At 40.7% G+C, this 17,857-nt stretch overlaps 1 protein-coding gene across 1 annotated transcript; it reads right to left on the bottom strand.

The window, feature by feature from the left end:
• Window positions 1–894: 894 nt before the first annotated feature.
• Window positions 895–16,359, bottom strand: SERPINE3 (serpin family E member 3). The gene is made up of 8 exons (XM_065675835.1): window positions 16,107–16,359; window positions 10,749–10,982; window positions 9,291–9,488; window positions 7,200–7,395; window positions 6,028–6,128; window positions 5,275–5,361; window positions 3,856–3,939; window positions 895–935 (listed from the first exon to the last, which is right to left on the bottom strand). Exons 1-8 carry the CDS (start codon window positions 16,357–16,359, stop codon window positions 895–897), a joined length of 1,194 nt encoding a protein of 397 aa, XP_065531907.1.
• Between the last annotated feature and the right edge of the window lie 1,498 nt (window positions 16,360–17,857).

Raw genomic sequence — 17,857 nt, 5'->3', positions numbered from 1 at the left:
TGGTGACTTTGGCATAACAAAATGATATCCCATGTGCACATCTGCAGCAATGATAAACCCCACAGTTATATGAGGATACAACATAGTAAAGCAGACATCAATAGCCTTTGAGGCTGCTGTACAGTTTTTCTGCGTCAGAAGTTTTTACATGCTTACGAATGCAGGAACAGCCAGAAGGTGCTTCTCCTTGGACACAAAATATCACTTTATTGGCCACATTCTTCATCTGTGCTAAATGCTCTTAACTTCTGGGAAGTTTGCTGTGATTCAGTGGGAGCAGCTCCCCTCTGATGCTTTTCCTAGGAATCAGTGGTTTGCAGTCTTCACCCAAAAATGTTTATGGGCCTAGGTTTCTGATGTTTGTGCCATGAGTTGCTGAATCTTGTACTAAAACACTCAGTGTACCCCAGTTTTTGTCAGGATGCTGAAAAAAAAGCATTTTTCTAGATGCTTTTAGCCTCATTCAGTGTTCTTTAGGAATGTCCCTTCTATGCTGTATTCTCTTTAAAAAGTAAAATAAAAGGTAGTAAATGTAGTACATTTTTTGGTAATAATATTTATTTGGTCACTGATTTGAATAGGTATTTCCACTTCCTACCTGTTTTGTCAGTCTTGAAATAGCCTCTGAACTTGATTTCCTTTTCACAGCATTTTGCTATTTGCTGGTTACCTTACTGTCTCAGCTGGTTATAGCTGAGTCTGGGACCAGGCTTTAATTTCAATTTTATTCTGAATTTTTTTACTTTAGAACAGGAAATAAAGTTTGCTTATTCTTGAAAAAGTTATAATGTTTAAACCAGTGTTTTAATAAATACATGTAATATAGCCTTTAATTTCATTGAAGGAAAGCGCACCATATGAGGAACAGAAGACAGTATCTTTGCCTAGTGTTTGTTATGAAGGATTTGTAACTCTTCCTATAAAGAGTACTGAACCTGTAAATGAAAACCATATTAACATTATTTCAGTTTGGGACCGCATTTTTAAAGTGTAGTACAGTTTAAATACATAAATTAAACATGGAACTAGCAGATTTGTGATCATGCATTCCTTGTATGGAAAAATCAACCGCAATTGATGCTTGCGTTAGAATGATTTGAACATTTCTGTATTAAAAAACTAAAAGGTTTTTCCAAATATTGGTAGCCCAAATCAGAAATTTGCCAAAACCGTGCGACTTACTCAAACCATTGCCTAAGGAATTGCTTCTGAACTGAGCAAAACAGCCTAGTTTCATTCCGTTGTGTTGATACTGTAGTTTCAGAAGAGGTTATTATAACCCCTTGAATCAAATCACCGTTTCAGACTAATTGCATCTGTGGTTCAGTTGCTTGTATTGCTGTTCCCTTGCCTATCCTTCAAAGGAAATGTGTTCAAACCCCAAATTCAGATTAACACCCCCTACCCCCATTTTTTCTATTATTTTGGGCAGAACAATGCTATTTTAAGTCTTAGAAAATATATTTCTGCTATTACTAGAAGACTGATGCAGTGAAGACTTTTGGCCTTAAATGAAGATTCATTGTTAAATTTATGGGGATAGTAAGTTTTAAGTGCCTCTAAGTTAATAAAGTCTATTACAAGCTGATCTTATTTACCCTTTTCCCCTTTTCATATCCAAACAACTTCAGTCACTAAGTCTGAACAAACAAAATGACTGAATGTTTTCAGTTTCACTTTTTGCATTAGAATACTTAAATATCAGAAATGTACTTTTGATTTTGAGTTGATGAAAAGTTATGCATCATATAAAAATCCTATTTTACATTCTGATTTCCTTTTTATATATAAAAATACACTGTAAAGTGAGAAATTTTATTTATCGAAATCCATTTGTTCTTAATCCTGAACAGTCTGTGGCTTTGGTTTCATAGATAAGCTTTTAGTGCCTTTTTTAAAATTCTGTACTTGCCAAGTAAAAGTACTTCTATTCATTGAATGACAGTGATCACCAAAAGTGTATTTGAAACACCAAAGTAGTGTTTTTCTCTTGAACAGAATGCAAACGCATCTCTTTTAAAATGTAAGATCCAGGTTTTTAAAGCAGTGTTGCATACACAGGTACTCACTGACCGAGAGAACAGTGGGTGTTGCTTGGAAGTGAAAAATGATTCTCTTTGGTCTTCTTGACAGGCCCCAGTGTCTTACTGAGTGCTATAAATGTCTGTATCTTCCCTGAAAATCTAAGTGGATATTACCCCAGTTACAAAAGAAACTTGGTGGTTTTGAAAGATTTTTAGGAAAATACTTCAGGTGCAAATTTACTGCATTGCTAAGAATGGTAAGAGCTGTTGGAGGTGGTGTGATACTCTGGAGGAGCAAGCCCCTGCTAAATGGTGCAATAATGCAGTTCTCCTTTATTATTGCTAATGAGCTATATAGTGTTTTCCTTTGGCAGAGATTCTGGAGTAACCTGTATGATAGGATATTTGAAATTAGACTGTACATCTCATACTGAAGCAAGGGAGTGCTGTGATGTTTCACTTGTTCAGATGTATTCTGCACTTCCGTTTGGATTGGAGTTTTTCTTGGTCTTGTTTTGGGGCTGGGGAAGTTCATTTGCCAGAAAAAGTTGTAAGATGCAAAAGAAATATAGTTTGGTTTTTTCTTCTTTGTTTTTTTTTTTTTTTTTTTTGTTTTTTTTTTTTGTCATTTCTTTGCAGAAGTGAAGATACAAGTTAAGCTTTTTGCAGAGCCAAGTTACCTGATGACATAAAGTGAATACCCATGGCTTTTGATAACCTAAATGCTCATGAGGATGCCAAGTAGTGAAGGGTCGAGATGTGTAAAACTGTTTCCTCTAAGCTGTTGATTTTCAAAATATGAGGGAAGAGAAACTCGTTTCTGCATTTTTGTGAGCTGTAGCTAGGCAAAAGATTGTTGGTCTTCAGAATTTCTGAGTTATCCCCCTAGAAACTGCTAAGGTAGGAATTAATATAGGGTGTTTCAGGTCTTTGTGCCTACAGGCAGAAGTCTGTTTGCTCTGTGCCATCTGTATGTGCATGAATAAGTTTTATTTATAGGAAAGGATTTCTTTCTTCAGATATTAATCCAGCTGATCTAGCCCATTTGTAATTTGAATTGCCCTGTGGAGGTCAGTCTCTAATCCTATGGCATTTAATCATAAAATCAACTAGGCTGGAAAAAGTCTTTAAGATCAAGTCCAACTCTTACCCCAGGGCTGCCAAGTCCACCACTAAACCGTATCACTGAGGGCTTCATCTACATGTTTTTTGGATGCTTTCAGGGATGGTGATTCCACCACTTCCCTGGGCAGCCTGTTCCAGTGCCTGACTACTCTCTCGGTGAACAAGTTGTTCCTAATATCCAATCTAAACCTTGCCTGACAGTTTGAGGCCGTTACCTCTTGTTCTATCACTTGTTATGTGGGAGAAGAGACCGACCCCTACCTCACTACAACCTCCTTTCAGATAGTTTTAGAAAGCAACAGGGTTCCCCCTGAGCCTTCTCTTTTCCAGACTAAACAACCCCAGGTGCCCTAGCCTGGGGATTTGTGCTCCAAGATCCTTCACCAGCCTCGTTGCTCTTCTCTGGACCCACTGCAGCAACTCAAGATCTGTAAGATCTTTCTAGGCCTTATATTTGTAGTAAAAAACTGTTTTAGTATGTACTGCATATAGATAAGAGAGGCTAACCTGGCTTCCCTGACTTCTATGACTGTCATGCATTCTTTTTAAACTGTGTTCCCCATGCTTTAAAGTCCCTAAAGCTACTGTTTCCATAGTTGCTGAAGTTTCCTGGACTGAAAATGATGTGCTATTTACAAAGAACTTGTTAATTGCTTTTGGTTCTACTCATGAAGGATTCTGCTACTGAAACACAGAGCATGCATACCTGTATTAGCTTCTCTCAGGAAAAATGTGAAAGGTCGGTCTGCCTTGAAAATAGGCGTTCGAGATCTTTTTAGTAACACCATTGCTGTAATGCAACACAGAAAACGTTAGTAAAATGTGTCTGTTTTCTTTCCATCTTCTGTACAGTGCCCTCAAGCTCTGATGTTTGGTAATTTGAGTTTTGCTCCTCTGCTTTAAGAATAAAACAATTTTATCCAGCAGCGAAATTGGTCTGGGTGAATGATCAAGGTAAGCGTTGTGAGGCAATGTGCAGGTGATTTGTGTGTGTGTTGTTGAAGTGAGTCTGTCTGGCTTTGGAAAAGTAATATAATTTTTGTTGTTACCACAGCCCCAACTGATGCTGCCTCTTGGATTTCCGCCTGAAAGAAAGGAAAAGAAATGGGAGAGTCCCAGCTCTTGCCCTGATCTGCAGTCAAGGGCCACCAGTGTTCGCAATGTGCATGTGGCATACATCTACAGTTGACACAGACCAGGGAAGCAAAGGCAAGATGTGGTTAACTATCACCCTTCTGCTGTGCTGGTGTTTGAACAGCTTGAGAAACATGTTCAGCCTCTCAAGGGAAGCAAGCAAGCAACAGTAATGCCTGCATAAACTACACAGGGGTCTAGGGCTGCCATTGCCTTTCACATGGACTTGCAGCAGCTCTGGAGCATCTGAGGTTTCCAAAAGGGCAACAAAGAAGAAGGAGCTTTCCTCGATAAGGCTCATGTGACCAAAAACAGAAGAAAAATGGGGATTGCACAGCTCATTAATTTTAGTTTTATGTAAATTATACTGGAGAATTTCTGTTGAGACGCCATTCAGCTTGTGAGAGTCATTTATTGGCTCTGTAGTCCATAGCTGAGATTTCACTCTGGATTTCCCCACTCAGCCAGCCCCACCTGTTCACGTGGATATGAGCTGTTAGCAGAAGCTACTGCACATGAAGGTCACTCTGCAAAGTAAGAGAGAAGCCTGCCTTCAAGGAGACAAAACTTTCCTATCATTGCCTTTAATGCTATCAAAGAGATCAGCTTCAAAATACAAAGCTTGTAACAGTTCAGGAGCTATAGATAAAATGTTAGTAACCTTTTTTCATTTTTTTCTTTTATAATCTGAGCAAACAGATTTAACTGACAGAAAAATAAGTGTTTTATTTTCTCAAACTGGATTTTTTGTGGGCTGATAAAGCTGGATTTCTCTTGAGTCTTTAGTGTTGGTCTGAGATCAAGTATTTAAGAGTTCTTATGAGCAATTGCAAAGGCAAAATAGAAGTGTGTTAAATATAAAAGTTTAAATTTAGGTAGGAATACATTTAAATGCTTCTATGCCTTAATAAGTAAGTAAGTAAGACTAGTAGTTTTTTTCTGTAGTTATAAGCCCCTGAAGTGAGAAGTACAGTCTGTATATTTAATTTACCTGTAGCTCCTGATGCCTTTGTACCATCTTCTGTTATTTCAATCTGTGCTTTGTGAATAGCTTCTGAAATATAAAGATTATCTTGCTCTGCAGAAAAATACCAACAAAACCAACCAAACAAAAAAACCAAAGCAAAACCCAGAAATGGATATTTATAGTTATTTTCTGAATTTCAGTGCAAACACATTCATTTAAATAAGTAAATTTAAATTAATTTGGCACTGGAATAGGTTTCCCAAGGAAGCTGTGTCTGCCCCATCCCTGGCAGTGTTTAAGGCCAGGTTGGATGGGCCTTTGAGCAACTTGGCCTAGTGGAAAGTGTCCCTGCCCATGGCACAGGAGTTGGAACTAGGTGATCTTAAGGTCCTTTCCAACCCAAACCAGTCTGTGATTCTATGATTCTATTTATTAAAATTCAGAATGCTGTTACCTTTTTTTCTGCAGAATCTAAGGATCACATAACTGTTAGGTATTTCACCCAGGCAACTAATTCAATGGCTGAACCTGAACTTCCCTAAAGGTTGGCTAAACCAAAGGATTCCAGTCCCTTAGCATTTTGCTGGAACAGCAGCAACTGCATCATAACCTGATGGTGCTGGACAGATAGTGTAAAAAGTAGAACAGCTGAGTGTGAATTGTGTTTTACTGTTTAGCAGAAGAAGTAGTGCAATCAGCTCTGAAGGCTCAGGTCTACTGGATCATACTCTACAACTATGGGGTCAGCAATCATTTTTATTCAGTCAAGCCTCTTACCTGAAATGCCTTTAAAATTAGCAGTGATGGGATCAAATGCATCTCTGATTCCCAAGGCAGAAAAAACTGTCTTTAGATCAAAAAGGCTTTGGATACTGAACCTGAAATTAATAGATTTTATTTGAATACATGATTTGCAGTTTCATAGAGCTAAAAGGCGGAATAGATGCATTTTATTGCAAGCCTTTGCATTTTATCTATTTCGGTATGAGCCCAATGCATTCTGTCTGGTAAGTGTACTTTGCAGAAAAGCAAGTCATCTTAACCTGAAGACAATAACAGAAGGAATCCCTTGCCTTCATCTATTGCAATCAGACTGCCTCTCAGTGTTCTTGACACAGGAACTCTGCATTTCCCCAGGTGTCTTCTTGTTAACAATCTTTCTGGCTGTAGCAAAGGGCCCTTTGAAACATTTGCCAAAGATTGGCTTGTAGAAAAAAAAGAAATTAATGTACAAATTGTTTTTCAGTGCCTCATTAACACGAGGAATGCATTGTGAGATGTATAATGAAGCCCTTCCATGCTGATCTGTACAATAGGTACAGCCACAAAAGGGCTTCCTGCATCAGATGCCTCCTGCTATGCGATTTCATTTGAATAGATGATAGAAAATACCTCCAGGATATGTGCATTTTCTAGCAGCAGCAAATGACTAAGACAGAAAACTGATGGCTGAAACTTCTGTGCACAATTTTCTTTGTGGACAGAAAAATGGATATGACTGGTGGGGGGCCCCCAAGTTCTTTGTAGGGTACTTCCGTAGTATGCTAACAAGTTGTAAAAATAAGCAATTGTGTTTTCTTAAAGGTTATCTATTTATTCTTCCTTAAGCAAAGTGAAAAATGGAGTGTGGGAAAGAGTCAGGAACATTTCTCTCTTTGTAGATTCTTAAAGGATTGTTATACCCCAAACAAATTTTAAGTGAAATCTGTAGGATCAACTGAAATACTTGGTGTCGGAAACAGTGCAGAACAAACCAGAAAATTTTGGCATTCCTAGCTCATCTCTTCATGGCTTAAGAAAGGGTTGGAGGTTTTCTGATCATGTGATGAATAACAAAATCAAAAGCACCTCATTTCATTTTGCCTCGTACACTGCTTGTATCAGTGCTATCACACAGAATTCTGACAACTGAAGTAGTGAAGCCGCCTTGGAGTACTGACATTGCTTACCTAGGTAGAAAAATGTCCATCTTTGTTCTTTTTAAGCTGCTGGCCCAAATGGTTATGTTTTTGGCAGAAAGGTGTGACTCAATCTGGGACAAAGATGTTCTGTGGCTGGGAAGCACTAGGAACATGCTGAGTTTCTCCCCCAGGTAGGGTAATTCAACCATGCTGAAAGCTTCCAGAGCTGCTGTCTCGAACTGGCCTGTGGGTGGGAAAATATAGATCTTTAATTCATCATTCAGGTGGGTAAAAAACCCCAAACCTCACAACCTAGGCCTGGGTAAGGAGACAGTTCAGGACTGCAGTGATGGGGTGTAAGAGGTTGTCTCTAGCGCATTAGCAGCTAGCTCAAGTTGCTATTAACTCACAACAGTGGCTCATCTGAACAGAGCTGATTGTGTGAAATACCTGTATATAGAGAGATAGATACAGATATCCCAGAGAAATCGTGGATGCTTCATCCCTTATTTGTTAATTAGAAAGAAAATCAAAGGCTTGAGATGACTGAGTCAAAACATTTAGCGTTCCTTACTTGAACTAATTTTGAGCATCCCATAAGGATTATATATATTCTAAATCAGTATTCAAATATAGTTGATAAATTGCCTGGGAAAAAAAGAATATGTAAAGTAGCTGCAGTACACTGCATGTGTAAATAGTAATAGGCATGTTTAAACAGTAATGTTGACATTTTCTTAGAGCAGTGTTAATTGTCCCCAGGCTGATTTGTTCTGCATGGCCATGTTAAAGGGATAAGCAATGTTGTAAATGCTGCTATCAATAACAAGTCATTGCTAATCTTTCTTGCTCTGTGTTCTGGATCCTGATGGGAGACAGCTGTTTTCATTTAATAATGAAAGAAAATTATCTCATGCCTCTCCATTGTTGTACTGGGCCAGCCGTTTGTATTAATTTCAAACTGACTTGTTAGACATGCTTCTAGCATTTCTAGTGGCAAAAACTGAACTGGCCCTATCAAATCTGACAATCAGCAAATTTTAAATGATGCCTTTTATCAAGGATAATCAAGTCACAGAAAGCAATAAAAAGTGAGATAAATTGAAATATCAGGTGTGTACCTATGGAGATTTCTCTCACCTTGATTTACCTTGGACTCATCAGCTGGAAAAAAAAAATGGAGAAAGCAAAAAGGCTCAGGTGGGGTCAACCCTGAGTTACCATCTTGAACTGATTCTGTAGTGCATTGTTTAAGGTATTTTTAGTAAGTCATAGAAATACTAAGAGCATTTTATTGAGCATGTATATGGGCTCATTGAAAGCATTATGGAATGCGAGTAATTAGTTTTCAAGAAAGATTAAATTGGTAAAGTGCAGAAAAGAACTAGTAGAGAATTGGAGTATCTGAAGAGCTCGGCATCTTCAGCTTAGCTAACAGGAAATTGAGAGGCAGCTTGGTGACTTGTAAATGCATTTAGGAGTAAATATGGAAGCTGAAGGGATAAAGCTGGCACAATGCTAAGAGATATAAATTGGTCTTGAAAAAGTTAGATTTAGAATTAGGAAGGTTTTTACCCAAGTACAGTTCTGAAATCTAGGGTAGAAGGGAAAGGAGCTTTTTACAGTTTGAAAGAGATTGTAGGGCTAAATGGATGAATTTCTGGTGGTAGGAAATTAAGCCTACAACCTGAGTCCTTCTGTCAGCAACCCACATACTCCAAGCCTTTGAAAGGAGCCAACACTGTATTCACATATTATATAAATGAAAGTTTGGCCTATGTTTATACTGGTTTAAGCCTGTGCTGAGATAATCCACTGATTTGATATAAGGTCCATAAAACTTTCTCTCTGCTTTGTTGCATAATTTGGCCCTAAAGATCTCTGATTTTACCCTAAAGCCTTAGGGGCAGGCTGTGACCAGAGACAGGAGGGATGGGTGTGCAGTGCAGTGCAATGATGCTATCCTCTCTCCGGGGCTTACACACTCAATGAACAAACAGTGATAAAGCTAAGGGGGCAGGAAATTTCTTACCTTTCCAAGCTGGGAAAGTAATACATCTTAGTGTGGTACCTGTGGAAATTAAATAAATACAACTTCTATGTCATACAATAGAGCAAATCTGGATTAAGGACAGTTACCGTAGTTAACTTCAGCTGTGTGATGCATTGTGGGCACTTTCAGTGTTGAGCCCTCTGCCGTGGTAAAAGACAACATCTGGGTATCCATAAAGGAAAACTTCTTTCGCCACATGCTTTTGAAGTACATGGTGCTCACCAAGGCGACCTGGCTGAGTGGCAGCCCAGCGCTGTCCAAGCTCATGCTGCACACATCCCCATCTGCATGGAAAAGAGATGGGCAGGGGGACACATGCCATCCTACTCACCGAGGCCTGAAGGCCGAGTCTGTGTGAGTAAATAAAGCAAGTTGGGACTGCTCTTCATCCCTAAGGGCAAGAGGCACAATTCACAAAGGCACTGTTAACCACCCCCCCACCCCCCCCAACTGTACATGCACTTCATTGGGGTTTTCTGTTGATCCATGCTCTCCCCAGCTTGAGTTGGTCAGTGTTGAGGGCCAAAGTTATGCCAGGACTATGCTACTCACTGAACAGCACAGATGACAGCAGCTCGCTGCTCAGCATCATGACCTGGCCCTAACTGGTTTTCTAGCTGAAATGCGCCCATATCTTGGGAATAGTTTATCGTCAGCACCAGAAAACTCTCATGAAATGGATTCATGATGACAGGCCACTTTACAAGGTAACTAAGTCAACTGAAGCTTATATCCTAATTCTTCCCTTCTCCTATTCACTTGCCAGTTCAAATGATCCTGCTTGGGGTATCTCAGCAATTTTTGACAGTGCAATCCACTTTTAATTCAGTGATATGTAGGTGAGCACCACAGTATGAACTCCCGTTTTAATACCTGCTTCTAGAGCAATACTTTTCTACCATGAAGCTGTATCACTTATTACAGTTCATATGAGAAGGATAGAATTCTTATTTTAATAGTAGCTTTAATATGTATGTTTAACATCCCCAAATTAACACTCACGTAACTTAAGCTGATGGGGTAAATCAGGGATTGATTTGCTTTGCGGCTTCTAAGGACTTGCTTTTTCAATTATTTTTTTCATGAACACAGAATTTAATTTCATTACTTTCCTTGCTTGTGGAAAGTAAATTCTTTTTAGTTCGCATTTTGGCTTCCTCAACTCCGAGAGTGACTGCCAAGCTTATGGACCTGCACGTTCCCCACAGCAGCATGAAAGCATTCAATGGAGCAGACTCAGTCCCTGGGGAATAGGGCTGCTCCTCATTAAAACTGGAAACACTACGAAGGATTGCCATGTTAAAAATTAGAGGAGCAAGGTCAAGAGGTTACCAGCTGGATACTGCAAATGTATACTCTCAGATTCAGACTATTTCAGCTCTTCATGTTAGAAATCAGCATTATGGATATTCCTGGCTCTCAGCCTTGGTTTGGAGAATACAGTGTGGCAAAAATACTTCATACTTGGTTAAATGCAATTTCTCTCTTTATTTTCATTTTAGATTCTATTCATGTGCAGTCATTCTCATGGGTTGTTACGTTACCTCCAAGGTTACCAGTGATGGAATCCTGTATTTGGGCTGTGCTTCTGTTTGGGTCAGTGAAGTCGGTTTGCTGCAGGCTGCTGTTTGCCCAGTGCACAGCATGTGCAACAAAATGGGGTGAGAGCTGCACTCTGGCGTCCACAAAGAAGGAACATGCCAGCTGAACCACCATGCCTTGGCTGGAATCTGTCACTCCTTTGTACATTGCATGTAAGAACTCCTGCACACTTTGATCTGCCAGGCAAGAGAGAGGGAAAAAATGAAATTATCATGTTGAGGTTAAGGAAAGCAGAGATTGCACAGCTCTCTCCAGCTCCAAACTCCAGTGCTGATGCTGACGCAGCACTGATGATGCTCCTCTGAAAGTTAAATCACTGTCACAGCTGAAGCACCCTTGACTTTATGGGGTATTACTGTCAAGTGCTGCTTTCAAGGATGGTGATGCGCTGGGCATAGGAAAGCACACTTTATGTTGCTGCAGAAATCACTCTAATGGACTATGTCAAGTGGCTGATTTCACATCAGGCTCACACTTCCATGCAAACACAGCTTTTACAATGCATAAGGTACATAATCTTTTCTTGGGCACTCTCTGAGCTCCCATTACACTCGGTGGATAAAGAACTGGCTGGATGGCCGCATGCAAAGAGTTGTGGTCAATGGCTCAATGTCCGGCTTGAGACCAGTAACGAATGGTGTCCCTCAGGGATCGGTGTTGGGAGCGGTCTTGTTCAACATCTTCATCGCTGCCATGGACAGTGGGATTGAGTGCACCCTCAGCAAGTTTGCCGATGACACCAAGCTGTGTGGTCCGGTTGATACGCTGGAGGGAAGGGATGCCATCCAGAGGGACCTTGGCACGCTTGTGAGGTGGGCTGATGCAAACCTCATGAAGTTCAACCATGACAAGTGCAAGGTCCTACACCTGGGTCGGAGCAATCCCAGGCACAGCTACAGGTTGGGCAGAGAAGAGATTCAGAGCAGCCCTGTGGAGAAGGACTTGGGGGTGCTGGTCGATGAGAAAATGAACATGAGCCGGCTTCAGTGTGCACTCGCAGCCCAGAAAGCCAACCGTATCCTGGGCTGCATCAAAAGGAGCGTGACCAGCAGGTCGAAGGAGGTGATCCTGCTCCTCTACTCTGCTCTTGTGAGACCTCACTTGGAGTATTGTGTGCAGTTCTGGTGTCCTCAACATAAAAAGGACATGGAACTGCTGGAACAAGTCCAGAGGAGGGCCACGAGGATGATCAGGGGACTGGAGCACCTCCCGTATGAAGATAGGCTGAGGAAGTTCAACCTAGAGAAGAGAAGGCTGCATGGAGACTTCATAGCAGCCTTCCAGTATCTGAAGGGAGCCTGTAGGGATGCTGGGGAGGGACTCTTCATTAGTGACTGTAGTGACAGGACAAGGGGTAACAGGTAAAAACTTAAATGGGGGAAGTTTAGATTGGATATAAGGAAGTTCTTTACTGTGAGGCTGGTGAGACACTGGAATGGGTTGCCCAGGGAAGTTGTGAATGCTCCATCCCTGGCAGTGTTCAAGGCCATGTTGGATGAAGCCTTGGGTGGGATGGTTTAGTGTGAGGTGTCCCTGCCCATGGCAGGGGGGTTGGAACTAGATGATCTTCAGGTCCTTTCCAACCCTAACTATTCTATGATTCCATGATTCTGTGATTAGCTAGGTCTAGCACCTCTGACTGTGACCGGCTGAGCTGCCAATGCCACAATACTGCCATCTCCTCTTCCTGCCGTTATCAATGCCACCTATCCCAGGAAAGGCACCTCCCTGACTGCCCCAGGTCTGTCTCTGCTACCCTTGGCTCTGATGTGTTGTTGTGTTTCTTGAAGGATGGCATCCTGAACTAGCCTGTTATTGCAGGTGAGCCCTGGTAGTGCCAGATAGAGATGACAGGTTGCTTCATGTGTGTTACAAGCAACTCTTCTTTTTATATGAACCCCAACAGTATCTGCTGGTTTGTTTGTTTTTTTGGTTTGTTTGGTTTTTTTTTTTTTTTAAGTACAATTATATTTCCCATTAATTCAATTTGTTTTTAATTCCTAGGAACCCTCAGATCCTTTCCTTAAAACACTCTTCTTTGGCCCATTGTTCCCTTATTTGGACACTGATTATTCCCTTTAAATGCAGAATTTTGCACTTGTCCTATTCACTTCATGTGAAAATCACTCTGATTTTCAAGGATCCTCTAAAATTCTGTTCTCGTCTTCCAAAATGCTTGTAGCAATTATGAGCTCAGTGTCATTCAAAACTCAGTAATGAATTCTCTACTTTGTTCTCTACTAATGAAAATAGTTGAATAATGTCCCGGTCTTCTGTTCCTAACGGTAGTTCAGCCGTGGTAGCTTCTGTGATGGACACAAGCTTGAGGTGTGGGCCCAACAGGAGCACGAGTCCTGCAAACTTAGAGGCTCTTGTGTTTCTAAAATCACACAGTTTCTAGTAGGCTCCTCTGAAGGGTGATTTAGCAGCCATTTCTGTCTGTAATTATTTTGCTTGCTGTAATGATTTGTCATGGGATGGTTCATGCTGAGGTGACCTCCAGAGGCCTGAGACTTGCATCCAGACTGAACAATGTTTACAGGCTCTACATGAAATTAAAGGGAAGAATCACCCAGTTTCTCCAGACACCTGTGGGTGTAGACACTGCTGGAGGGAAAAAAGTCAGACTGGACTGCTGCTTGGGACATGGGCAGCCTGGGGCAGCTAACCAGGGAAGTCCATCCTGCCTGGACCAATGCGTCCCAAGCTGAGTGTCAGGTCAAGGGCAGCATCACTGTGAGCCTCTAACTGCCAGCCAGGTCATCAGGAGACTGACTGCCTCATTTCAGATTCTTGATGGGGTAAAGGCAGAGTTTCACATCTAACAGTTTCTATCACCTGAGAATCCAGTGCATGTTTTCTGACCTCACAGGGAAAACTTCTTCACAGAAAGGGTGGTCAGGCATTGGAACAGGCTGCTCAGGGAAGTGGTGCAATCACTGTCCCTGGAAGTGTTCAAAATACAGGTAGATGAAGCCCTTGGTGATACGGTTTAGTGGTGGACTTAGCAGTCTTGGGGTAATGGTTGGACTTGATCCTAGAGGTGTTTTCCAGCCTAGTTGATTCTATGATTCTGTAGTGCTCCTTCAATAATGTACAGAAAGACTAATCACCTATGGGAAGTTTGGTATTGAAATTTAGATCTATTACTCTTTAAGGGATAAACTATTGAACTCCTTGAACAGATGTCAAGAAAACTCATACAGTCTGAGGTGTAAAGTGCTTTTCTCGTGTGTTTTTCATTAGTGCTGGAGCATTTGGCAAGCTCCCTCTGGAGGATGTGAGAAATCAAAGATGGTAAATTGGAAGCAGATGTTAACATGAGGTATGGTATCCTGAGCTTGTAACTCCAGTCATATCAAAGTGCTTAGCTAACCAAAGTCCTGAACTCTTACTTTGAGAACAGTTCAAAATTGCTTTAAAATACTCTACCTTCAATAAAATAAAGCAGCAAGGAGAAAGCATTTTAAAGCATGTCATTTTGTCTGTGTTGTCTACAGAAACATCCCTTTCAATATTGTTCTCATTAGTACTAGAATAAAGGTGAACAAAACTTCCAAACATTAAAAGATTACAAGTGTATGTAAGAACGGATTCTCCATGAATAGTGAATGAACCATCAATGTTTTCATTGTTTTCAGCCTGTTAAGTTTTTAACCACATCCTTCATTATTGTTCAAGACAGACCATCAGAAACATTAATGCAAATATCTAATGGAAGAAAGGAATTTTATCAGATATGCATATGTATGTGATTTGGTTTTACTCACCTGATAGGAAATTTGATCTTTTTGCTGTATTTATTTGATTTAAACCATTTAAGTAAGTTGTTTTCTTCTCTATCGCTGGAAATGTGCTATTACAACAAATAGCAATAGATCCCATCCTATTTTATTTTCACATTCATGCATTAATATTACTGAAAGCCAAAGCTCATGTGGCTTGTGCCACAGACAACTAAAATGGATATAAAACATCTGCTTGGTATGGTGTGCCACATGAGAAGTAAGGCAGCAAAAAAGAGCTAGCAGGTCATTAACAACCTCTGCACTTCACTGCATTTTGTGTGGAGATGTGTGCCTGAATTTCACTGTGCAATACTATTTTTAGGATTCTTTCTCACTAACTGAACCCCTGATGACCAGAACTGTCAAGCAAGGTATAATCCCTGTATGAATTAATGTTATTTAGAATTACCCTGCTGAATTTACAGAAACAGGAGTCTTATAGGCAACACTTCATTGTGTCAGTTGCTCGTGATAGAGATGCATTGTCCTTGTGTCAGTACGTGCAGCTTTATCTGTATATATCAGCCAGAGGTAGCTCTTACCTCTCTGTTGGTTTTGAATATCAATGCTATACAGAATGGTAATGGTGCCTAAGGCAGTTACAGCACAGGCCAACAAAATTGCTGTAGGTTTTGTCTTTAGTCTTCATACACTGACAGTAAATCTCATGCTGAGAAATAGCAGTGTCATCTCTATACATAAGTTTTGTATGTAAGCTGCAAATTTTGAAGATGAGGCAGTCATCTGCTTTTCATAAACATTGCACCCATAATGTAAAATAGTTTCTGACGTGTGATGTGAGATGGTAGGATAATCCAGAGCTAAAATGAAAACAGCATCCTTAAATTCAGCTGACTTAATGCTGGATTTTAAGACATCTGCCTTTTCCATATCCCTTCCAGATTCCCTGTGAGTTTTATTTTAGCCTGCTTTCAGGGAAAGATGCAACTGCACCATCCATCTGTTGATCTGTCTCTCTCTGCCAGTCTCCTTCTTGTAACTTTTCATCTTTTTGTCCAGTTGTAAAAACATCAGAAAAAGGTTAAAAGTCTTAAAGATAATTCAATTTCTATAGGTTTCATAAAATTTGTTAATGGCATGGGAGAGAAAACATAAGTGGAATTGGAGAGAAAACAGCTGTCCTCTGCCTGGCACCTCCTCACAGAGGACACAGGGACACCAGCACACAATGGACATGGTGGAACTCTGGGAAACCAGGACCAATTCTGCTGTTCATGCAAGTAGCTTTTCTAGATGTATTTTGGTAAAAGAGTAAGTACTGACCAAGAGAAAAGAGGAACGATAACATGTGTGTCAACTATTCCCTTGAGTTTCCTTTCTCCAGCTGGTACCCGGCTATCAAAGATGGGGAAAACACTCCTGAACTACATCTTGCAGTGATACTGAAGACAGAAGTTTAGTATGATGTGTGTAATTGCTGTCTCCCTAGTAAAGCTGTGAATTTATGGCAAAATGTAAGATAAGAAGTATTTTTTATAAGCAGTACATTACCAAGAATGTTGTATCCTAGAGCCTCCTGCAGCTCCATAAAGGTATTTCCTTGAGCTCCAAACTGCAGAAGCTCCAAAGAAACAGCCACGCTTGCTGGAGAGACTACCAGATTGGTTCTGTTCTCTGCTACATGTCGGTAGAGATTGATGGCAAATTCAGTCTTCAGCTCTTTCAGCTCACCATAGGAGATGCAGTTTGCTTTGGTTAAGCAAGAAGCAGACAGAACAAAAGCAGAGAAGAAAATGGGCAACATGAAGGCGAGCTGGGAACACTCTCCACCAGCTAATCATACCTGCAATTAACAATACAGATTCATTTAGAAAATCAACAGATTGAGCTGATAGAGGAACTTTCTCTTTCCATCAGTGTTAAGATATCACTTGCAATAGTAGTGATCATTGTTAAAATACTTGTCCAGGTCTAACCAGTAACTATGGACATAAAAAGAAAAAAATGAGTAAGGACATGCTGATGACTCTGTTCACTAACAAGAGCTGAGTTTTCCAGAATGTTATACCGCATAGGAGGTTTGGCCATTGCAGTGTATGGAGACACAGAACCCCTTGGTTAAAGTTAGCTACCTGCACAGATGGTGGGACACCTTAATGCAGTCTCCATGGTGCTGAGCACCCACAGCTCCTTTCTGTTCCCAGCAGAAAGGGGATGACATCCAGCACCCCCAGAAGGAAGGCCACCCCTTGTGAGGTGCAGGTGTCTAACTGGAGGCTCCAGTGTGGGTTTTAGATCCATGTTTGCTAAAGGCTGGATTCAAATTCCCCCTCCCCAGACCCTACCTCCACCATTACTCCTTCTATGAAATTTATCCCAGTAAAAAAGGTTATATTTACAAAAGGAACCAGTGCTTGCAGCACAAAATGACTGCTTCGGAATTTGGTGGGAAATCAAACGTTGGTCAATGTTCTATTAAGAGACACTTAGATCCTTATTTAAAGGAATAATGCTAAAATGACAGAACAGCTTTCCTTACAGAATTTCACCTTTCAAAATTTGTATGTAAGTAAGTATATATTAAACCACACTGCACCGTCTTTCACTTCAGAATTTCCTACAAATCTTTCTCCATGCCCTTTGCTCTAGAGAGCACCTCTAATGCCTTGTATTTACTCACAGTTAGCTCTGTTAAATTGTCTTGCCTTTCTGTGTCCTTCTGGGTGTCTGAATGGAAGCTGTCTATGTACGTCTTGTCTCCTTTAATAGGTAGTGGAGTAAAGACTAAGTCATGAGACTGCATTTAAAGGGATAGTCAGTGATCAGAGTCTCTGTCGGCGATGTCTGTACCACTCTGTCCAAATTCCTGTAGGCTACAAGCTCCATGGAGAGCCAGGCAAAGCAGCATGCCAGTGACCAGGAAATCCAAGGCAAGGAACAAAAAGGTACACATGGAGATACAGTCAGCCGCTTCCTTGCAAGCCTTGCTTGAGCCTCATGAGGCTTGTGACCTGCTGGTACCAAGCAAGACATCTCCTATCTCTCTTCCCACCCCCCTCCTTTTTTTGTATGAATTCCATTGATTCCTCTTTGCCACAAAGGGGAAGAGAAAGGGCTCTCTGTGTACCAGGCACACAGCTATTTCCCCCCCCCCCACTTTGAAACTTACTCAGAAATCCCATGCAATTAAAATGTCTTTATTTGCCTTTTTTTTTTTTCCCTTCTTTTTAATGCCATCCCAAATAGCAAGATTTTCATTCACTCTTTAGTTTCCAGGAGGAAAGAAACAACAGAGCAGTGCA

The sequence above is a fragment of the Lathamus discolor genome, chromosome 4, assembly GCF_037157495.1.
Source record: "Lathamus discolor isolate bLatDis1 chromosome 4, bLatDis1.hap1, whole genome shotgun sequence".
Taxonomy (NCBI): Eukaryota; Metazoa; Chordata; class Aves; order Psittaciformes; family Psittacidae; genus Lathamus; species Lathamus discolor.
This window is presented reverse-complemented; position numbering and strand designations above follow the sequence as displayed.